We start from the raw sequence: 24648 nt of genomic DNA on the forward strand, positions 1-24648 counted from the left end.
CACAGAGCTCTTCCTCACAATTTGCTTCTAATGTGGTAAATAGCAACCTGGTGAACTAACGAGCATTTATTAAGCCATCGAAGAGTATATGTTCCTCTTAATTAAAATATGTAAATATCACACAGAAAATGAGAGAAGCTGTATGAGCTTAGAAATGAAGAAGCAGGAGTTCCCGTCGTGGCACAGTGGTTAACGAACCCGACTAGGAACCATGAGGTTGTGGGTTCGGTCCCTGCCCTTGCTCAGTGGGTTAACGATCCGGCGTTGCCGTGAGCTGTGGTGTAGGTTGCAGACGCGGCTCGGATCCCACATTGCTGTGGCTCTGGCGTAGGCCGGTGGCTAACAGCTCCGATTAGACCCCTAGCCTGGGAACCTCCATATGCCGTGGGAGCGGCCCAAGAAATAGCAAAAAAGACAAAAAAAAAAAGAAATGAAGAAGCAGGTAGATAACAAACTATACTCTCTCCCCTAATAAAAATGGGGACGATAAAGATCAGGAAATACACCAGCCTGGCCTCCCAAAGACATTTAAAACAAGGCAAGAAACTCACATTGGCTCATCCTATGACTGTCACTGCGTCAGTCCGGTCTTCAGCTCTTCCTCTTGATTCCCACCCTTCCAGCTCACAGGTCACTGTGCTCAAGAGAAATAACAGAAGTGAAGGAGAAGCCGGGACCCATCCTTTAGGTTCTCGTCCAAGGCTACCTCTCTCCTCATGGTCAGCCCTGCCATTGCTATTCTTGCCCCTTATTCTTGTGTCCAGAACTTTCCATAAGGCTCAGCTCTGGGCTTTACTATTGCTCCGTCATGACAAGGTTGTGTGTGCTCTTTTTGGAATTAGTCCTTGGCTACAACCATCCCCCCATCTTTGGTCTACGTCCTCTGAGTCTGGGCTCATCCCAGAACCTGTGCCATCACTTTGGTGACTTCGGATCACTGCCTTCACTTCTCACTGAGGTGGTTTCTGCGCTTTCCTCTCCACCCCACGATCGCCACCGAGCATCCGGGTTATCTGATGGAAGATCGGTCTCCATCTTTCCTCTGATGTTTTGAAATCCACTCTCCTCGAAGGCGTGATACGCCTTGCCTACATCCAGTGCTCTGTTATTGCAGATAGTAGGGGAACAGGAGCACATTCTCTTAAGATTCCTATCACTTCTGTGTCTGTAAATAGTTACTGAAGGTCAGAATAAGATCCCAAGTAAAAGTTTGTTGCTCCTTTTCTCTTTTTTGGGAAATGAAATTGTCAAAGATTGAACCAAGAGTGTGCCCGATGGTCTGCTTAAGAAGGAAAAGGCGATGATTAGCAGAAAGGGTCCATCTCCAGCAAAGCTTTGCTTGTGAGCTAATTGGCTTTAGGAACGCATTTTTCACACCTTCTGACCGGCTAGGAGGACTGTGGCTCACACCACAACAGGTGTCTCTCAATACCCTCCCCTCCCCAGCATCAGCACACGTCCTGAATGCTGAGCGGGACTCCCTCACCAGACCCACACGCACCCATTTTTCTATTAGCTCTGTTTCCTTTGGACATGGTTTATTGCCGCTTCAAGAAAAATGTGTCATTTTACCAATTCTTGGTGTGTTCTATGATATTACATTTACTTCCCTTGCCATTAAATTCAAGATCACTTTTTTAAGCAACCATTCCATGCACATCGGCGGAAAGACCGTTCTGGAGCCATAAATATTGTTCCTGGTCTACCTCACTATATTTCTCTTGAGAAGCAATGGCTATATATCCTACTATTTTTCTTCTTCTTGATGTCATATATGTAATGCTTTTATGGTTTTATTAGGGCATCTTATGCACCGTCGCTCCTCAAAATTCAACTTAAACCTTCTGGATCAGGGAAGCGGCATTAACAGCATCCATCTCCCACCCTGACCCGTTGTTCTGGTGTCCAAAGCCAGGATTCCCTATCCAGATCCTATTTTTTAATGCTATACAGTTGTTTATTTTTCATGTCCTTCTTTCTCAGCCAAAGACCAGGTCCTTTGTGAAACCAGTTGAAAATATGAAAACACCACCACCTATCCCCCCCAAGAAGTACTTTTTTTTCTTTCCAGGACTTTAATATTATTAGAAACTCATTCCAGACTCCTGTAGCTGCATCCTTAATTCCCACATGCGTGTCAAGAATGGGTTAGCAGTCAGTGAGTAGAAGTTGATGCGTCTTGGAAAGCTTCTGATCAGCCTTACAGGCATGCTACAGGAGACTAGGCCATCTGGAGTATAACAACTCAGAAGAAAAGACAACAGCTAGAAAAAAGTGATTCTTCAGCCACATAGAATGATGCTCACAGCTTACTCAGCAAAGGCTGTAAATAAAATCGTAGGTATAAAGACCATAAAGACTTATTGAAAATTAAAACTAGAGGAGATCTTGCTGTGGCGAAATAGGAAGGGCAGCATCTCTGCAGCCCTGGGACACAGGTTCAATCCCCAGCCCAGCACAGTGGGTTTAGGATCCAGCGTTGCTGCAGCTGTGGTGTAGGTCACAATTGCAGCTCGGATCTGATCCCTGGCCCAAGAATGCGAGATGCTTTGGGATGGCCAAAAATGAAAACAAACAAACAAAAAACCCAAAACTGGAAATATTTAGGAATACCTTGACCTACTTGAATCTGATCATGGAAATCATGCTGTTCCAGAACCACCCGGCAGAAACCACCCAGGAGTCTGTACAAAGCAAAAGCCCAGGGCCAAACGCATTTCTTATGTGCCTCTATTGTCTTGTGTTAGTTTAAGTTTTTTAATAAAATAAGGATAATAATAGCCCCTTGTGTCTCACAGAGTTGTGGTGAGAATTAGGTAGGCAGCGTTTGGAACAAGGCTTAAGCACATACTAACAGGCCAATCAATTTTCTAGTTCCCATTAGAGTTATTTTCATTATTATTATCCCACTAAATATTTTCAATCATCTCCCCCAATCCTTTTCCATTTCCCTGTTAGTGCTGAAACCTAGAATTGCTAGAGCTCTTTCCTTCTCACTGAAGTATAACGCAGGAAGGGAACTATGAGGCAGAAGGGGGACCTCTTTGAACTTCAGATCGGAGGTGGAAATCCTTGTGGTGACCATGACACATGTATCTTCTCAGGAATACGATGAGGAAATGTACTTTCTCCCTGTCTTCTCCCCAGGGACATTGCTGCCAGGAACTGCCTCTTGACCTGTCCAGGCCCTGGCAGAGTGGCCAAGATTGGAGACTTCGGGATGGCCCGCGACATCTACCGGTGAGTGCAGACTGCCCTCAGCCATCGGAGCTCACCTCCTCAACTTGGTTCCCCAAGAGAGCAGGACGCAGCTGCTTGTGCCCTGTCCACGTGCCACCTAAAAGGTCCTTGAGTTCCTTTACAGGACATGGCAAACCTTAATTATTGCTCACGCCTAAAGGGTGACCCTAGGATAATGCTGTCTGCAGTAATTGACCCTAAGCGGATACTTCAATTGTCTTTCTGGTTCCAACTCTTTACTCCTAGCCTGTTCTGAGACGCAGAATAACCTGGACGCATGATATGGAAAAAGTTTCTAAGTCAACTTTAACTTATTGAACCCCTCTCCTCAATACGCAGGAGGAATTCTTAACATATCTGGCTTGCATCACCCCTGGAAAGAGTGCCTTAGAACACGCAGGAAGCTGGATCCAGCTCACTGCTTTTCTTTTCCCTGCCAGGGGACCTGGGACTGGGGTCCAAAGCCCACTGGTATTTAGCTCAGCTTCATTTCTTTTCCCCTATCATATTCTCAAGGCTACATCAAAAATAAAATAAAATGAATGTTTAAATTAAAAAAAAAACCCACCACTTCTATTGTGCTTTATCCCACTCCTCCCAACCCCCAGTCTCTTCTTTATCTAATTATGTACAACAGTGACTCACTTCATGAGCTGAGCAAGTCACTCCCTCGCATGGTCACTAATCACAACTTTCCTAATCCAGGGGGGAGAGGGAGGCGGGATGGCCGTGGAGACCCTTTGCTCTTTGGAGAATAAGGGAGCCCCTCCAGGCTTCCCAGAGAACCGCTAACAGTCTCCATGGGGTTCGAACGCTGATGGCATCCTACATCAGCAGGGTAGCTGCACACGGAAAATTACGAGCTAGCAAAGTCTTCAGCAACCGTCATCTACCAGTGGCATCCATCACATTACCCTGCTAGTGGTCCCCGTCCCCGTCTCTTACTACCCAGAGTCTCAGCGTGTGTCACGCCCGCCCCTCCCCGCCCCCTCCCCAGCCTCGGAGCACCCAGGGGGGAGCCTGTGGTGTAAGACACAAATGTAGCAGCGTGACGGATGCCCAGTCCTCGGGGATCGGGCCCTTCCTCTCCATCTGCAGCGCTGACAGATCTCGACTCCAGTCTTTGCCACCCTAAGTTCCCCACAGCCCCCCAATTCCCACAGGCTCCATGCAGTGCCACGTATGAGGAAGAGCCATCAGTGCCCCTCGTGAGATTTTTCCCATACTTTACCCCCCCTCGGGTAGAACAAATCCACTCTTCACTGGTCCCCGAGGCTTGTACATGCCTACGTCATCATGTGGGTTGTTCTTACTGCAGTTGATTATGTCTGTTTTTCCATTAAACCGTATCCTCGGAAGAGAGAGACTATGACTTATATATGTCCTCAGCACATGGCAGAGGACCTGCCACATACTGAATACGAAGTTCATGTTAATTGAAGTAATTAGTTAATCTAGGCAGCAGCTGGGGAGCTGCCTCCCCTAACATACCCGGCAGAAACACGGGGCTGGGGTGGAGCTGGCTTCGGAGGTACGGATTGATGCATTCGTTTGTTTGTTTTTTAATCAGTGAGTTGCATTGATGATATCACTGACAAAAACTGGTAGGTAACCTCATGCCTCCGAAGCCAGCTCCAGCCCAGTCCTCCTTGCTCCTCGAGGCTGTGCATATGCATGGGAGGCAGCTTCCACCAGCTGCCTAGAGAATTCTTTGAGGCGCCTGTATTGAATTAGATGCCGTGTGAGTGCCATGGAGGATCCAGAGTAAGACACCAGCCCTGCTCTCAGTTCTCCCATTTTGGCTCTCACCTTCCTGTGTGGATCAGTAGGAATGTCAGTGCTTATAAGGCTGGAGTAATGTTATTCATTGTGCGTCGTAATAAACAAAACCCATCAGGGAAATCTTTAACCGTCTGCGAGTGGGTATTTTAGTCATTGCATAGATGTTTTCTTTCACGCCTCCAGCAGGCTGTTTTGTCTCCTATGAAATGACACTAAGGTAGTTAGTAAAATGATCTATGCCCCCTGCCCTCCTCGGGCATCGCAAGAGCCCCTCGTCAATTTTGGTCCATTAATGGGTGGACCTTGTTGTTGCCACTCTCTCAAGGGACCTGGCAGAGCTGCACTCAGAGCTGCCTCCGGAACCAAGTCTGGTTTCTCTTCTCCCCGCAGAGCGAGCTACTACCGAAAGGGAGGCTGCGCGATGCTGCCGGTCAAATGGATGCCCCCGGAGGCCTTCATGGAGGGAATATTTACTTCTAAAACAGACACGTGGTGAGTCTCTCTGCTACCCTCCTCCTGGCCTCACAGAGGCTTTAAGGTAGAGCCGATGGGCCAGATAATTCCCCGCTCATTGTGGGGAAACGTGAAAGGAGAAGAACCCACATACCACTACAGCAGGGCTCTCTGACGCTGGCCTGTCTCAACAGAGCATCAGAATCACCAGAAAGCCCTGGTCTGACACTGGACCCACCCTGAGAGCTCAGGATTCAGAAGGTCTGGGGTTTCTGAGAAGTCGCATTTCTAACAAGTTCCCAGGTTGCCGGCTGGGGGCCCACGCATTGAGAGCCATGTGTAAATTTTTTTAGCATGATAACAAAGATGGATTTATTCTAGAAATACATTTAAGATTAGAAATAATGGACAATAAAATTCTCCACATTAACAGAATAAAGGAGAAAAAATTATTAGCACAACTGTGCCGTGGTGATGGTGGCGATGAGAGACCCCTTCTACAGCTAAACCTATTTTGGGGAAACATAGTCTGTTAGGTCTCAAGAACTCAGTCACCCCACATAACTGAGGCTTTGTGCTCCTTGTCCAGCATCTCCCCATCTCCCCCTGTTTGGCCCCCCCGGCAAACCCTGTTCTGCTCTGTCTCTGTCATTCTGCCTGTGAGTGAGGTCATGCAGTGGTCGTCCTTCTGTGTCTGACTTATTTCACTTCGCATACTGCCCCCATGTTCATCCCTGTTGTTACAAATGGCAAATTTCTTTCTTGTTTAAGGCCGAATAATATTCCCTTATATACCTGCACACCACATTTTCTTTGTCCATTTATCCACCAATTGATATTTAGGTTGTTTCCATATCTTGGCTGGCTATTGTGAACAATGCTGCAGTGACCTTGAGAATGCAGATACTTCTTCAAGATACTGGATTTCCTTTGGATATATATCCCAAAGTGGGGTTGCTAGATCTTAAGGTAGTTCTATTTTTAATTTTTTGAGGACTCTCCATACTGTTTTAGATAGTTCCTGTAAGAGCAACGCATAATTTTAAATGGCAGATTGAACCTGTACTCACTCCCAAAATACACAAATACACACACGCACGCACACCTAGACACAAACATGGGAATCTTTTTTTTTTTCTGTCTTTTTAGGGCCACACCCACAGCATACCCACGGGCTAGGGGTCAAATTGGGGCTATAGCTGCCGGCCTACACCACAGCCACAGCAACGCCAGATCCTTAACCCACGGAGCGAGGCCAAGGATCGAACCCGCATCCTGATGGATACTAGTCAGGTTCATCACCACTGAGCCATGACGGGAATCCCATGGGAGTCTTTTTAGTTGCATAAAAATCCGCAAGGATAAAGATAACAACGATGACAACATTTTGGAAACTGGAAAGTTTATGGACACGTGGTCCCTTATTTGGAGGCTAGAAAGTCGATTTCTAGGTCCACCTGGAAGCAGCCTGCTTCATTCTGCCTGATCAGGAGCCCTGGAAAGGAATGCAAGGTGCAGAGGTGCAGCAGAGAGGAAAATGAGTTACAGGTGTGTTTAAAAGGTAGCGTCTTCCTTTGGTCCATTCCCTCACCCCTGGCCCTCCCCGACCATCACACAAGGCTGGGGGTTCCCTCTCTGAAGAGGGTCTTTCTGGTCTTGGGGACATCAGACATCCCTGAGAGTGACTTCTCTGCTACAAGCAGGGAGATATATTTTCAAACCTACCCGCTTAAAGGTGTACGCCCCTCCCTCCCCTCAGTGCCAAGAGCATGGCACTGAGCAAGAGGAGATCAGAAGGTTCTTCCCTGGAGAAACTGACCAATGAAGAGAAAAACGTCAGATACTGCAAGTGCCAGACGGCTGAATAATGGCCACCCGAAGGTATCAGGCCCTCATCCCAGAAACCTGTCATTGTTCCCTTTGAGGAAAGAGAATCGGCAGATGTGATGAAGTTGAGGCTCTTGAGGCGGGACAGGTACCCTGGATTATTGGGTGGACCCTAAATGCCATCACAAGGGTCGTCACGAGAGGGAGGTTTCTGACCCGCACAGAGGAGGAGGCAGTGTGAACACAGAGGCGGAGGTTGAAGAGATGTGGCCACAAGTCAAGGAATTCCAGCAGCCCCCAGAAGCCAGAAGAGACAAGGACCGGGTTCTCCCCTAGAGCCTCTGGAGGCAGCGTGGCTCTGTGCACACCTTGCTTTCAGCACACGATGCTGACTTCAGACATCTGGCCTTCAGAACTGTGAGAGAATAAACTTCTGTTGTTGGTGGCAGCTCGTTACAGCAGCCAGGAGACAGATGCACCTCGGGAACGAGGCAAGCCAAGTGCCATCAGCTGACAAGCCTCATCTCCAGAGAGCTCCCCATCATCTTTGTCACGTCCTAGTCTTAACATGTAAACAGACAACTGAGAGTCCACAAATGTTTGAGAAAAGATGCTAACCTAAACGAATGTATACCAAGGGACTTAGAAGAAGAAGAATGCGGAAGGCTTAGGAGAACTTTTACAAACAATATCCTCAGAAAGTTAAATTATTACGACTATAGGAGTTCCCGTCGCGGCGCAGTAGTTAACGAATCTGACTAGGAACCATGAGGTTGCGGGTTCGATCCCTGCCCTTGCTCAGTGGGTTAAGGATCTGGCGTTGCCGTGAGCTGTGGTGTAGGTTGCAGACGCGGCTCGGATCCCACATTGCTGTGGCTCTGGTGTAGGCTGGCAACTACAGTTCCACTTGGACCCCTAGCCTGGGAATCTCCATATGCCGCAGGAGCGGCCCAAAAAATGGCAAAAAGACAAAAAAAATTATTATAACTATAATCTAAAGACAAAAGATTATTTAAAAACAATGTTTTTAGGGACAAAGTTCCTGGATATAAAAATATGGCGACAGAGCCCCCAAGGAGACGGAGCATTTGTTCCCTGATGCCTGTGTGTGCTGTGCACAGCGGCATCCTTTCAAAGAGCACAGGGACGGGGAAGCAGGGGGAAGAAAGAAACTTGGCAAACACTCCCTCAGCCAGGCAAGCAAGGTCAGCATCAGCAGTGATGGATCATGTTGATAGCATTTACCTTGATATGATGTGATGAAATGGCAGTTAACCTCTGCGGTCTTTCTCCCAAAACCCAATAACGCCAGTCTAATCATAAGAAAAGTAGACAAATCCCAAATTGACTTGACATTCTACAAAATCCTTCAAAAAACTGTCAAGGTCATCAAAAGCAAGGAAAGTCTGAGAAGTTGCCAAAGTCAAGAGTAGCCTAAGGAAACATGACAACTAAATATAATGGGCTATTCTAATGGGGTCCTGGGACAGGAAAAGGAAATTCAGCAAAAACTACGAAAATCTGAATCAACTACAGGCTTTGGTTAATAATAATGCTTTACTATTGGCTCATTAATTGTAACAAATATGTCATGCTAATGCAACAAAATGAACCACACTAATGTAGCATGCTAAAAACAGAGGGAACTAAGTGTGGGGTATGTGGGAACTTTTGTATTACTTTTTTTTTTTTTGCTCTTTTAAGGGCTGCGTACAGAACTTCTGGTATATGGAAGTTCCCAGGCTAGGGGTTGAATCGGAGCTACAGCTGCCAGCCTATGCCACAGCCACAGCAATGGCAGATTGATCTGCATCTGTGATCTACACCACAGCTCATGGCAACCTCAGATTCTTAACCCACCAAAGGAGGCCAGGGATTGAACCCACATCCTCATGGATACCAGTCGGATTTGTTTCTGCTGCGCCACAGTGGGAACTCCAATTATCCTAATACTTTCTTTGCAATCTGAAATTATTCTTAAGAAAATAAAGGGTTTTTTTAATGCTAGAAGATAGAAAAATTGGAAGACAGAGTTGAACAAATCTTCTAGAAAATAAAACAACTATAAATGGATGGGATATATAAGAAAGAAAAGACAATTAAAAGAATTAGACCATTAGACCCAATTAGCTGACAACCAGGAGTCCCAGAAATAATGAACCAAGGAAATGAAGGGAATAGAAATTGCAAAGAAGTAATTCAAGAAGATTCCCCAGAAGGGCACTGTTTCCAGAATGAAAGCATTCTCACAGGTGCCAAGCACTGTGGACAAAAAGAGCCACACAAGGGCACATCATCATGAAATTTCAGATCAGGGGTGGTCAAGATGCTACAAGTTTCCAAGAAGACAAATAAAATCCTAGTAAAAAATGATCAGAGATGAAAGATAGGGAATCCAAACAGAATTGAATTTCTCAACAGCAACACAGGAAACCAAGAAGACAATGGAAAAAGTCCGAATTCTGAAAACCTTGCATTGAAATAGCATTGGAAGATGACAGAGCCACAGTGATCAGACCCATGTTTGATAATATAAGCCAGAGCCTTTGCAGTTTGAAGCCACTTACCCAAACCCCGTGGGTCTCATCAGTGGTCCTTGGATCAGCAGCATCAGCATCACCTGGGAACTTGTTAGGCAAATCCTCAGCCCTTACCTCAGGCCTGATGAAGAAGAAACTCTAGGGATAGTGCCCTGCAGTCTGTCTCAGCAGGCCCTCCAGGTGATTCCAAGTGCACCAAAGGCGGAGTACCACCCACCTACCCTCTCCAGATACAGAGAGTAATTTCGGTAATTAGTTAACTGTTCTCACACATGCATAGCATCAGCAATCCAAGTGTCTACAGCAGAGAGAGGTTGATGCAAATTGACTTGGGCGGGATGTTCATTTGCAACATTGGTTACCATAAAGAAAAAGCAAAAACAGCCTAGCCCTCAAGTGGAAGATGGAAAAATAAAACTATGGCTTATTTCTATCCTGGAAGATGATTCCACAATGTAAAAGAACACACTAAACCTACAGGTATCACCATGGATTCATCTCAAAACAATGTTTAGTGGGAAAAAGGCAAATTCCAGAAAAGGATGGGATATCATTAATGTAGAATTTTATAACACAAAAAGTAGGTCTGTAATAGAGATTCTATTGTTTATGCTTTCACATGTTATGAAACATGAAAACACATGTGGGAAGGCTAAATCCTAAGCTAACCTCCTGGAGGGGGGAGGGAAGGAGGAGGAGGGGATAGAGGCGGAGGCTTTCCTGTATGTATTTTATTTCTTTAAAAAGAGAGGGAGAATTGACACAAATAATGCCAATTATTAACATCTAGATACATACGTATCTATTATATTACTTTCCCTTTTTTTATTTATTTTATTTTTTTAGGGTCGCACCCACTGCATATGGGTTCCCAGGCTAGGGGTCAGATAGGAGCTACAGCTGCCAGCCTATACCACAGCCACACCAATGCAGGATCTGAGCCGCATCTGTGACCTACACCACAGCTCACAGCAATACCCGATCCTTAACCCGTTAGCGAGGCCAGAGATTGAACCTGCAACCTCATGGTTACAAGTTGGATTCATTTCTGCAGTGCCACGACCGGAACTCCCTTACTTTACTTTACCTTTTTAAAGGTTAGATTATTTCATCCTTAAAATGCTTAAAGAAACAAATTATGTGACTTCAGATACTGATAAGGGCTACAAAACAAAACAAAACAAAAGCAAGAGAATGAAGAGTGTTGGGCTTGGGGAAGAGGAGGGCGGCTCTTTTAGCACAGGTGGTGGGGGAAGGCTCCCTGGAGGAGGCAACATTCCAGCACCTGAATGGCAGAAAGGCACACCATGGAAAGATCGGGGAGCTTTCCAGGCCCAGGGAACGTCAAGTGTAAAAAGCCACTAAGAGGCAACAAAAGGCACTTGTTTAAGGAATGAAAACAAGTTTTCATAGCTGGAGCTGGTGCACAGAGGGGCCAGTGGTGTTTGAGAGGGACGGGGCAGCTGGGGGGGGTGGGGGACATGGAGGGCCTTGGGACCCACATTAGGGATACGGATTTTATTCAGAGCACAGCAGGATGCCCCTGACGGTTGGAAGCCAGAGTGTAACACAATCTTTTTTTTAAAAATCACTCTGGGAGTTCCCATTGTGGCTCAGTGTAACCCAACTAGTATCCATGAGGATGCGGGTTCGATCCCTGGCCTTGTTCAGTGGGTTATGGATCTGGTGTTGCCGTGAGCTGTGGTGTAGGTCACAGACACGGCTCAGATCCCACATTTCTGTGGCTGTGGTCTAGGCCGGCAGCTACAGCTCTGATTCGACCCCTAGCCTGGGAACCTCCATATGCCACAGGTGTGGCCCTAAAAAGAAAAAGAAAAAAAAAAATCTCGCTGGCTGCCATTGAAAATAGACTGGAGTTGGAGCAGGTTAAGGCGGGAAGCCAGTTAGGAGAATACTGTTCATTTCTAGATACGAGATGAGAGGGGCCAGACCTCATGGTGACAATGGAGGACATTAACAGTGGGCAGCTTCAAGCTCTGCCTTGAGAGTAGTTACCAAGACCACTGAAAATTGAGTGTGGAGTGGGAGGTGGGGGGAAAGACAGAGCAAGGACAGCTCCTAGGCTTGCAGCTTGAGCAGACAGCTGAATGGTGGTACCACTGAGCTGGAAAGCACAGAAGAGGAGACAGTTTGAGTGCAGAAAGACCTCTGTTGGAACATGTCAAGTCTGAGTTGCTTATTAAAATAGGCCAGTGGAGATGCTAATTGGGCTTCTGATACATGAATCTAAGGCTCAGAGGACTGAAACAAACAGTGGAATCAGCTGGATATTATTATTATTATTATTATTATTATTATTATTATTGTTATTATTATTTTGCTTTTTAGGGCTGCACCCGCAGCATAGGGAGGTTCCAGCCTAGGGGTCTAATCAGAGCTGTAGCCACAGGCCTACACCACAGCCCCAGCAGTGCCAGATCCGAGCCGAGTCTGTGACCTACACCAGAGGTCACAGCAAGGCCGGATCCTTAACCCACTGAGAGAGGCCGAGGATCGAACCAGAAACCTCATGGTTCCCAGTTGGATTTGTTTCCACTGCACCATGATGGGAACTCCTCAGCTGGATATTTAAATACAATACAGTAACTTCTGGCTCCCATTTTTCCTAAAAGTGTGGCCCACCCTATACCCTAATTGCCATCTTCCATATTCAGGTTATGAATAAAGGAAAATAAAGGTTAGTTTTAAACAGCTGATAAACATAGCACAATTCTGACTTGAAAACTTTTTCATCATATTATCTTCATTGATTCAAATTTTTAAAATAATACCAGCAATCACTTAAGGTATTTCTGTAACTTCAGGCAGAGCACGTTTAATACCAGGAGAAGCAGAATTGGATTTTTTTTTTAATATTTATTTTTATTTGATTTTGAATGCTTGGCCTATAGGTGTTTAAAGAACCATCTGGCAAACAAAATACAGATTTACCTTATCTGTAGGGTTGCTACATAAAATACAAACTGGCCAGTTAAAAATGGATTTTCAGAAGGACAGTGAATATTTTTTGGTATAAGTATATCCCATGCAGTATTGGGACATACTTATACTAAAAAAAAAAAAGTGGTTGTTTTGTTTTCTTTTTGTATTTTTGTATTTTTCTGGGGCCGCACTCATGGCACATGGAGGTTCCCAGGCTAGGGGTCCAGCTGCAGGCCTGCTCCAGAGCCACAGCAACCCAGGATCTGAGCCAAGTCTGTGACCTACACCACAGCTCATGGCAACACCGGCTCCTCAACCCACTGAGCAAGGCAATTGAACCCACAACCTCATGGTTCTTAGTCAGATTTGTTAACCACTGAGCCACGACAGGAACTCCTAAAAAAAGTATTTCTTGCTTATCTGGATTTCAGATGTTACTGGGTGTCTTGGTTATCTGCTAAATCTGACAACATTACTTACCTGAAATGATCAATGTTCTATAACCAACATGACTTCCTGCTCCCTTGAACAAGGGAAAATGAACATCAACTTGCAGTCTATATAGTGGTTCTCTCAAAGTATACTGCAGTCTATCTCCCTCCCTATCTACGTATCTAGACAGGCAGAAAATATATATCTGGAATTCTTTAAGCCCTGCTGCCATTCTCATGCATGATTTTGCCTATTATGTTTTGGCCCTGGGGACAGAAAGACCACCAGAGAGGAGTAATAGATGTGCCAGGTAATTTATGGGTAGAAGAATCAAGGGATATGATCATGTATTTCAGTCTGTCTAGATTAGCTGTATAATAACCTCTGCTTTGGCCTCATCTGAAAAATATGGAAAATATCTTTGCCCAATTCTCCCCACCTAATTGATGTCAATAAAAGTACTTTGTGTTTTATTAGGAGATGGAGGAGCTATAGTTTTCTACAGTTTTTGAGTTAATACTTAGTAACATTAGAAAACTGCAACCAAAGGGAGAAAGAGAAGAAAATTACAACCAGACACAAAAATGAAGATAGGCCTTTTTTTGGTCAAAAAGATAATTTTTTTTAGAAAAGCAAACAAAAAAACAATATATATTCTTTTCAAATGCACATGGAACATTCTCTGGGACTGACCACATATTAGGGCAGAAAACTAACTTCAACAAATTTTAAAGTATAGGAATTATTTCAAGCATCTTCTCTGACCACAACACCATGAAGCTAGAAATCAACCACGGGGCGGGGGGGGGAATGAGGCAAAAAACCATCTAAGTGGAGTGTAAAAAACATGCAAATAAAAACCAATGGATCAATGAGGAAATCAAAAAGGAAATTTAAAAGTACTTTGAGGCAAATGACAATGAAAACATAACTGTACAAAATCTATGAGTTGCTACAAAAGCAGTTCTCAGAGGGAGATTCATAGAGAGACAAGCCTTCCTCAAAACAAGGAAAATTTCAAGTAAGAAAATCTAACCTAGGCCTTCCCATCGTGGCTCAGTGTTTAGCAAACCCAGTATCATGAAGATGCCTGTTTGATCTCAGGCCTCGCTCAGTGTGTTAAGGATCTGATGTTGCCATGAGCTGTGGTGTAGGTCAAAGACATGGCTCTCATTCCGCATTGCTGCGACTGTGGCATAGGCTGGCAGCTGCAGTTCTGATTCGACCTAACCTGAGAACTTCCATGTGCCGCAGGTGCAGCCCTAAAAAGACAAAATAGTAATTATAAAATAAACTAACCTATCACTTAAAAGAATTAGAAAAAGAAGAATGACAAAGCCTAGAGTCACCAGAAGGAAGGAAATCATAAGGATCAGGGAGGAACTAAATAAAATAGAGATTAAAAAAAAAGTATAAAAAAATCAATAAAACCAAGAGCTGGTTCTTTAAAAGGATTAACAAAATTGACAAAACTCTGGCCAGGCTCACCAAGAAGAAAAGAAAGAGAACCCCAAATAAACAAAATAAGAAATGAAAAAGGAGACATCTCAATGGATACACTGAAATACAAAGAACCATAAGAGAATACTATGAACAATTATATGCCAACAAACTTGACAACCTCGAGGAAATGGACAACTTTCTAGAAATACACAACCCACCAAAATTGAATCAAGAAGAAATACATAATTTGAACAGACCAATCACTAGTAGTGAAACTGAATATGTAATAATAATTTTAAAAACTCCTACAAACAAAAGGCCAGGATCAGATGGCTTCCCAGGTTATTTCTACCAAACGTATGATCCTTCTTAAACTCTTCCAAAAGAGTGAAGAGGAGGGAATATTCCCAAAGACATTCTATGAAGCCACCATCACCCTACTACCAAAACTAGACAAAGATACCACCAAACATGAAAATTATAGGCCAATATCTTTGATGAATATAGATGCAAAAATTCTCAACAAAATTTTAGCAAATTGAATCCAACAACACATAAAAAAGATCATATACCACAACCGAGTAGGATTCATCCCAAGTTCACAAGGATGAGTCAACATATGCAAATCAATGTAATACACTACATTAACAAAAGTCCAAAACCACATGATCATCTCAACAGATGCAGAAAAAGCATTTGACAAAAATCAACATTCATTCATGATAAAAAAAAAACTCTTACCAAAGTGGGTATATCTCAACATAATAAAAGCCATTTATGACAAACCCACAGCCAATACAATACTCAATAGAGAAAAGCTGAAAGCCTTCCCACTCAAATCTGGAATGAAACAAGGATGCCCACTCTCACCATTTTTATTCAACATAGTATTGAAAGTCCTGGCCATGGCAGTCAGACAAAAGAAAAGGTATCCAAATTGGAAAGGAAGAGGTAAAATTGTCACTATATGCAGGTGAAATGGTACTATATAAAGAAAACCCTAACGACTCCACATAAAAGCTAATCAATCTGATAAATGAATTCAGCAATGTAGCAGTATAAAAATTAACATTCAGAAATCAGTTGCATTTTTGTATTCGGACAATGAGATATCAGAAAAGGAATATAAAAAAAAAACTTTTTAAAATCGCACCAAAAACATAACAAAACAAAACCCCTAGGAATAAACCCAACCAAATAGGTGAAAGACTTATATGCTGAGAACTATAAAACATTAATAAAGGAAATTAAAGAGGATTCAAAGAAATGGAAAGATAGCCCATGCTCTTAGATTGGGTGAATTAACATTGTTAAAGTGGCCATATTACCCAAAGCAATCTATAGATTTAATGCAATCCCTATCAAATTACTCATGACATTTTTCACAGAACTAGAACAAATAATCCAAAAATGTATATGGAACCATAAAAGACCCAGAATTACCAAAACAATCCTGAGGGAAAAAAGCAAGGCAGGAGGCATAACTCTCCCAGGCCTTAGACAATACTACAAAGCTATAGTAATCAAAACAATGTGGTATTGGTACAAAAATAGACATTCACGTCAATGGAACAGAATAGAGAACCCAGAAGTCAACCCAGACACCCAAGGTCAATTAATCTTCAACAAAGCTGCCAAGAATATAAAGTGGGAGAAGGACAGTCTCTTCACCAAGTGGTATTGGGAAAATTGGACAGCTGCATGTAAATCAATAAAACTAGAACACACCCTCACACCACGCACAAAAATAAACTCAAAATCAGAGTTTCTGCTGTGGTGCAGTGGGTTAAAAATCTGAACTGTAGCAGCTTGGGTCACTGTGGAACCTCAGGTTCAATTCCAGGCCTGGCCCAGTGGGTTAAAAAATCTGACATTGCCAGAGCAGTAGCATACATCACAGCTATGGCACAGATTTGACCCCTGGCCTGGGAACCTCCATATGCTGTGAGTGCAGTCATTAAAAACAAAACAAAACTCAAAATGGCCTAAAGGCTTAAACGTAAGACATGACACCATAAAACTCCTAGAAGAGATCATAGGCAAAACATTCTCTGACATAAATCATACAAATGTTTTCTTAGGTCAGTCTCCCAAAGCAATAGAAAATAAAAACGAAAATAAACAAACCTAATCAAACTGACAAGCTTTTGCACAGCAAAGGAAACCATAAAGAAAACAAAAAGACAACATACAGAATGGGAGAAACTATTTGCAAAAGGTATAACTGAAAAGGGCTCAATCTCCAAAATATACAAACTCATACAACTCAACAACAACAACAAAAACAACCCAATTGAAAAATGGACGAAAGACCGAAGCAGACATTTCTCCAAAGAAGACATATGGATGGTCAGTATGCTTGTGCAAAGTAGCTGAGCATTGCTAATTATTAGAGAAATGCAAATCAAAATTACAATGAGCTGCCACTTCACACCAGTCAGAAGGGCTGTCATTAATAAGACTACAAATGACAAATGCTGGAGTGGTTGTGGAGAAAGGGGAACACTCCTGTTGGTGGGAATGTAAATTGGTACAACCACTATGGATAACAGTAAGGAGGTTCCTTAGGAACTTAAATATATAATTACCATATGATCCAGCAATCCCACTCCTGGGCATATATCTGAACTAAACGGTAATTCAAAAAGATGCATGTACCCTGGTGTTCATAACAACACTATTCACAGTAGCCAAGACATGGAAACAACCTAGATGTCCATTGACAGATGAATGGATTAAGAAGATGTGGTGTGGAGTTGCCCTTAAGGCTCAGTGGGTTAAGAACCTGACATAGTCTCTGTGAAGATGTGGGTGTGAGCCCAGGCCTCCCTCAGTGGGTTAAGGATCCGGTGTTGCTGTGGCCATGGCATAGGCCTGTGGCTGCAGCTCTGATTCAACCCCTAGCCCGGGAACTTCCACATGCCACAGGCAAGGCCATAAAAAGAAAAGAAGAAGATCTTCTGCGTTATACAATGGAATACTACTCATCCATAAAAAAGAATGAAATAATGCCATTTGCAGCAACATGAATGAAACTAGAGATCCTCATATGAAGTAGGTCAGAAGGAGAAGACAAATACCATATGATATCACTTATATGTGGAATCTAAAATGTGGCCCAAATGAATCTATCTACAAAACAGAAACAGATTCAGAGACATACAGAACAGACTTGTGGATGCTGGGGGTGCGGGGGGAATGGACTGGGAGTTGGGGTTAGAAGATGCAAATTATTACATTTAGAATGGATAAGCAAGGAGGTCCTACTAGATTTAGCATAGGGAAACTATATCCAATCTCCCAGGATAGACCACGATGGAAAATAATACAAAAAAGTATATATATATATATATATATATATATATATATATATATACAAAATAATACATATATATGAAATTGGAAAACAATGCAAAAAAATTATATATATATATATAATTATATATATATATATATATATATATGGGACCCTTTGCAATAAGCAGATATTGGCACAACATTGTAAATCAACTATATTTTAATTTAAAAAAAAAGGAAAGCAAATAAATTTAGATCCTTACCTCACACTATGCAATGAACTCAATTCCAACTGGATTTGATAGAAAAACAAATACCACTGGAAGAAAATAGCAAATACTCATCTAATCTTTGGTGAAGAGAGGATTGTATAATCTGTAAAACATATGGAGGAAATCACAGAATGTTTAAAAATAGATTCAACTACCTCAAAATAAAAAAAACTTTGGTGTGCTAAAAAGGAGAATTAGAAAGCAACTGATAGAAGTATGTCAATTTTGAATAAAAGATTAACATCTTCGTATATAAAATGTCTATGAGTCAAAACAACTCATAGATGCCAAAACAATACATAGTTTAAAATGGCAATAATTGGTTAAATATGAACAGTTCATAGGAGAAAAAATGAAGTGAATTAACACACTTAGCCATATTAATTATCAAATCAATAAACATAATTTAAAATATTCTACCATTTTTAACCTTAAAATCAGCAAAAGTTCTCATTTTTAGTAATAATACTGAAATGTTGGTGCGAGTGTCTGATGCGTTCTTGCGCAGTGCTGGTTGCTGGTCAGAAAGATGCATCAGGAAGTCAAGTGCACAACATAGGGCAAGAATTTCTCAGTATTCGTATTATTTGGATCTAACAATTCCATTAGAATTACCTAGATTTTACTAGCTTATCTTATTTCTAAGTTCAGGAGATTTATCCGAAGAAAATTGTCTTTTTAAACAATATGTAAAGACATTCATCACAGTATTTTAAAATATTTTAAAAGTTGAAAATAGGGACATGACACAGCAAATTATGGCACAACTTCTCAGTGGAACATTTTGCAGCCATGTCAAATTCTCTTTGTAACATGTTTGTATTAGCATGCAAAATGTTTATGCTCTAATGGAATTTGCAAAAAAGATGACCGCAATTACATAAAACAAAATCTAAGCATAGAAACTTGAACAAAAAAAATACCATGCTGGTTATCGTTTTGTGCAGCTTTGCGTGGGGTTACTTTCTCATTCTTTTCTTTTTCTCCGTTTTAAGAATTCGTTACTGTGGAAAAATGTGCAATTAAAAAAATTAAAGTTTTACATGTGTGTTTGTGCATGTGTCTCTGGACGTGTATCTGTGTGTGCGCCTGTGTCTGTGTGCGTATGTGTCTGTGTGTGTATGTCTGTGTACACACATCTATATATGTATCCGTGCATCTCCGTGCGTGTGTGTCAGTGCACGCGTCTGAGTGTGTGCACGTGTAGCCATCTCCACGTCTCCTGTCCTGCGCACAGGTCCTTCGGAGTGCTGCTGTGGGAGATCTTCTCTCTCGGATACATGCCATACCCTAGCAAAAGCAACCAGGAAGTTCTGGAGTTTGTCACCAGTGGAGGACGGATGGACCCACCCAAGAACTGCCCCGGACCTGTGTACGACTCTTTTTAAGAATTTCGACAAGTCACTAAGCACAGTTTTCCTTTTCAAAAAATATCTGCAGCCACATAGGCTTTTGTGTTATAAGACAAAGGAACAGATGGCTGCCCTCATTTAATATGCCCCAAGATAGGTGTGTGTCTGTGGCTTCCGTGAGATGGGTTAGTCTTCTGGCCCCTGGGAAGCACTAATGTCATGCCTGAGGAGGCATCCTTTGTCTGGATGAAGGCTGTGGACTCACCAGGCTCAGAGGCCTCCCAGGAATCTGTGTCCCCCACTCGGCCCCTGCTGCTCTGCACCGTATGTCTTGAGTCTCCTTTAAATATTTCTATTCCCTGCATTTTCTGCTGTCCTGTCTGGCATCCCTCACCTCCTCCCCACAAACAAGGCAGATGGGAAATATAATTAGAATATTCTGCCCCAGAGGAGACTTGAATTCAGGACTGGAATGAGGAGCCACATGTAAGGTAAAAAAAACCAGGGGTGTCTGAGTTATTCTGCCCGTCAGCAGAGGGCAGCACACGCCAGTCACAGGGGCCAGAGGTGAGTCCCCACCCTCCAAGACTGTGCCACTCTGGTCCCATTTAGAAAAGTGCTGGGGGGAGGGGGAATGCATTTTTCATCCTGTTTTTCCTGATTTTAATTCATGTGCTTATCCTTCTTTTAGATACCGGATAATGACCCAGTGCTGGCAACATCAGCCTGAAGACAGGCCCAACTTCGCCATAATTTTGGAAAGGATTGAGTACTGCACCCAGGTAAAAAAAAAAAAAAACCTTTCTTCCTCTTGGCCAGCATTTATAAGGGAAAGTCTTAAAGATGGCAAATACCAAAATGTGAAATGGTCCATCAGCCAGAAAGTAGGAGTTATGATGAGGAGAATGAATGTTAATTATTACGTAAAATGAGTGGTCTCTCTCAGTTTGCCCCTCTTGAAAACACATGCTAGTCACTGCCGCTTAAGAGGAGTTGAGGCCTGGATGGAGAGGTTTTCGTCCAAGCCACGCAGCTTCCCAGCGATCCTGCTGGTCCCTATGCCGATCCCTCCCCCTCTGCATCAGCCATGACTACGTTTTCCCTTCTTTGATAGAAATGGGATACCAGTTTCAGCCCACAGCTCTGCCTCCTCCCTCCTCGATAGTGAGAATCCACTCGGTTTCCTCCGTCTCTGCGTCTACACCCATTCTCAGTGCAGGGTGGACCTGCTCTCCTTCAGGGCAGCTCCATCACTTCCCTCTGCTCCATGCCTTTTCTTTCCCTGCCTCTTGCCTCTCATTCCGCCAGGACATCCAATTCTGGAGAACATTTTAGACGTCAGACAATAAACCACTGCCTCTCCACTTTCCCTCTCATCTTAGCCGTGACAGTAGACGCATCGGTTCTCACACTGCAGTCATTTCCTGGCCTTATGATTCCATCCTTCGGGTCCTTCGAGCTCAGAGGTGTTTATCTAGGTGGACTTCATGTCTAAAGTAATGTGGGGTTCTATTGGAGAACCCGATGTTCAGTGGCTTTTAGGTTATTATGTTGTAATATTAATGCTAAATACACATACTTTGGAATAATTTTTCCCCGAAGTATATAATATTCCTCTTAAGGCAGGGAACTCTGTCCAAGACTATTTCGAATGAATCAGTGTAGACATTAATAATTAATAGGGAAGGAACTAAAGACTAAAACGGGGAGAATTAGAAGGTGATTGTTTTTTATTCTTAAATTCTTTACTGATGAATACTGAACCTATGTGCTTTTCTGTTAATCTGCAGTAATGGTTTTCCCACGGGGCATAAAATATTTAAGAATTAAGTATGTTTCCCCAACTTTGTTTTTTTCCACAAATTTTCCTCAGCTCTCTCACAGCTATGCTGTGCTGTATTTGTCTATTGCTGTAAAAATGATCTAGCACAGAAGTGATTTTGCAAATGGTTTTCCTCACAGCACCCCAGTATTTCCTGGGTGTCATCGTACCCAGGCTAGTTGAAGAGCCACTGCACTGTGATATGGGCACATGTGATGACGAAACCGAAAAGTTATCATTAAGGGTGGCCCATCCAAATATGATGGGAACGGGAGGTAGTCAGGAAGCGGACTAGAGATTGACCCTGTTAAGCCCACATGTGTGTCCCTCTCCTTTCCTTCCCCTCACTTGTGTCCCCAGCACACACACAAACACGCGCACGCACACCTGAAATCAAACACAGGCTTTTTTTTTTTTTTCAGTTGAAAGGGTTTTATTGGGAATAGACAGGAATCATTTTTAAAGTAATTTATAATATTTTAAATCCATTTATCTGTAAGATTTGCCCAAAGGGGGTCTCTGCTTCAAGGCCAGCCTTTTCTGACCCCACTCCCCTGCCCACCCCCCGCACCCTCTCCCAGCACCCTGTCCGCACTTATGATACAGCACTCGTCCTCCAAGCTCTTCAAAGAGGAGGCGCCCCCATCTGTTTCGTATTCCCCCATGCTGCTAGGTTGATAGATTCCCGACAAACATGGAAGGGTCTCCTCTGTAAAAGAAATCTGGATGACGTCACCGCTAAGATATCTTCCAGATCCCACTGGATTCGAACTTTTGATCCGTTCGTTGCTCTCATCTGTAGGATCCAGATGTGATCAACACCGCTTTGCCCGTAGAGTACGGCCCCCTCGTGGAAGAGGAAGAGAAGGTGCCCATGAGGCCCAAGGACCCCGAGGGCATCCCCCCTCTCCTGGTGGCGGCTCCCCAGCCCCGGCGGGAGGAGGGCGCCGAGCCAGCCGCGCCGCCCCCTCCGCCCGCCTCTTCCTCGGGCAAAGCCGGGAAGAAGCCCGCGGCCGCGGAGCTCGCCGTCCGGGGCCCCAGGGGCGCGGCCGCGGACGGGGGACACGTTAACATGGCCTTCGCTCCGTCCAGCGCGCCCTCGGAGCTGCACAAAGTCCAGGGCTCCCGAAACAAGCCCACCAGCCTCTGGAACCCGACCTACGGCTCCTGGTTCACGGAGAAGCCCCCCCCAAAGAACAGCCCCCCGGGCAAGCGCGAGCCGCCCGGCAGGGGCAGCCTGGGCCGCGAGGGCAGCTGCGGCGGCCCGTCCGCCGCGGCCCCCGGCCGGCTCCCCGGCGCCGCTCTGCTCCTCGAACCTTCCTCGCTGACGGCCGACGTGAAGGACGTGCCTCTGTTCCGGCTGCGTCACTTCCCCTGCGGCACCGTCCACTACGGCTACCAGCAGCAGGGCTTCCCCCCGGAGGCCGCGCCGGGCCGCTCCCCGGACCCCGCGCTCAAAGCCCAGGCCGCGCCCTGAGCCCCGGGGCCCCGCGCGCCCGACCCGGGGCCGCGGCCGCAGCGCCAGGGAAGGGCCCCTGCACGGACCAGAAACCAGACGCCACCTTTCATTTTGTGCCAAGTCGTGTTGACGTGCCACATAAAAAGCTGTCTTTTCAAATTGCTTCAGAAAGCTTTTGAGCACGGGCTCATCCTGTTCTTGGAGAAGAACAGCTCATAAGCACGAGGCCCAGAAGGGGCTGCGTTGGGTTTCGGCGCAGCTGCGTTGGTGTCCAGGCCCTCCTGCTTCCTTCCAGCCCCGTGTGCTCTGCCTCCACGCCGTCCGAACTAGCCGCTCGTGTGCCTCCGGGTGGGAGTCGGAGGCACGCCCTTATCTTGGTGACGCGGACCCGGACCCCTTGAGGGAACACAAAGGAAGGGGGTGTCTGTAGTGAGTCAGCACAGGAAAGGCATCCGTGGGAGAGAAAAGTCACAGACAGCTCACTGGAACGTCACTGTGGATGACGTTTGGATGCTTTCAATTGTGCTGATTCACCGAGGATCGGAAGATGTGGTGACCAGTTACGGTAGTCGAGAGAAAACGTGTCTACACTCATCTCAATGAAATGCAAATACTCCAAGTGCTTTGAGCATGATAAACACCAGTAGAGATCCAGAGAGTCAAACATCCTACTCATATACCTCATGCCTTAAGAAAACTCTCCTGCTAAAAGTGAACACCCGAGGGTGAGGTTTCCTTCCTGCATTGCAAACTCAAGATAAACGATCAATGACTTAGCTTTACGCCTTCCGCGAAAATAAACTCCGATCGCTTAAAAAGAAAAAAATTGAGCAGCAGTGATACGTCAAAGCATAGAAACATATCCACTCAGGGGCATTAGTGTCAAATCTTGGAACAATTTCAAAAACGAGGGTTACCAAGTTGAAGTTTCTACAAGTAGCGCTGGTTCATTGGGGTAGCAGGCCCTCTGGTGGCCCTAAGGACAGGTCCTAATGCGGAATCCTCCTTCCAGGTTTGTCTGTCCCTCCCTTAGGAGCCCATGTGATCCTAGCATACATGGGAGCACAAATTTGCTGAAATATGCACGGCATAATTTGTATACCTGTCACATACAGAGTAAAACAGAATTTGTGTCTCTGGGTGGCAATGAGTAAAGGAATGAAGGAACACTTGGAGTGTGGAGGTTACAGTGACTGGTTACAATGGGAATTCTGAAATTGGTTGTCACAGATGAAATGTATCTCCATGCAAACGAGTTGGGAATCTGTTAAATCTTACATGTGTACATATGCAATGATGCTTTATCGATAAGTTTTCATCTCATTCTTTCTGCACCCCCTTCATTCTCTTGCCCAGTTCTCTCCTGGCAGTAGCTGTGCCAAAACATCACTTTGGGAGGAAAGGATTTTTTTTTATCGCTTGCTAGGCACCATGCATTCCCAAGCAAAAAGACTGTGCTCCCCTCCCTTCTCAATTTCACCTACATGGGAAGTGTCACTCTGGATGGGAAAGCCATTCTGTTCTAAGCCAAAAGACCATGAGTGGTCATTCTTCCTACCGTGGATGCCCTGCCCTAGTCAATAGTTCTGCACATCTCCAGAAGCACTGATACCCTGGAAACCACTTTTCCTTATCTTCATAACTGCCAAACATATTTTCATCAGACACACATGAAGATACACATCAATGAACTCATCTCTAAATACCTCTTATCAAAAAAGTTTTAGGTCATGCCTGGTGCAAAGTAAATGGTCTAATTATATAAACACTAAGCTAACTCATAAAC

General features: G+C 44.3%; 1 protein-coding gene across 1 annotated transcript in view; it reads left to right on the forward strand.

Annotated features, from left to right (window-relative positions):
- The window catches only part of LOC125128492 (ALK tyrosine kinase receptor-like), a 64989-nt gene extending 42109 nt beyond the window's left edge, over positions 1-22880 (forward strand). Inside the window, exons 17-21 of the mRNA XM_047782820.1 lie at positions 3148-3240; positions 5413-5514; positions 19467-19601; positions 20273-20363; positions 22206-22880. Of these exons, the coding sequence (XP_047638776.1) occupies positions 3148-3240; positions 5413-5514; positions 19467-19601; positions 20273-20363; positions 22206-22880 (1096 nt within the window). The remainder of the gene's footprint in view (positions 1-3147; positions 3241-5412; positions 5515-19466; positions 19602-20272; positions 20364-22205) is intronic.
- Positions 22881-24648: the final 1768 nt, after the last annotated feature.

The sequence above is a fragment of the Phacochoerus africanus genome, chromosome 5 (assembly GCF_016906955.1).
Source record: "Phacochoerus africanus isolate WHEZ1 chromosome 5, ROS_Pafr_v1, whole genome shotgun sequence".
Lineage (NCBI taxonomy): Eukaryota > Metazoa > Chordata > Mammalia > Artiodactyla > Suidae > Phacochoerus > Phacochoerus africanus.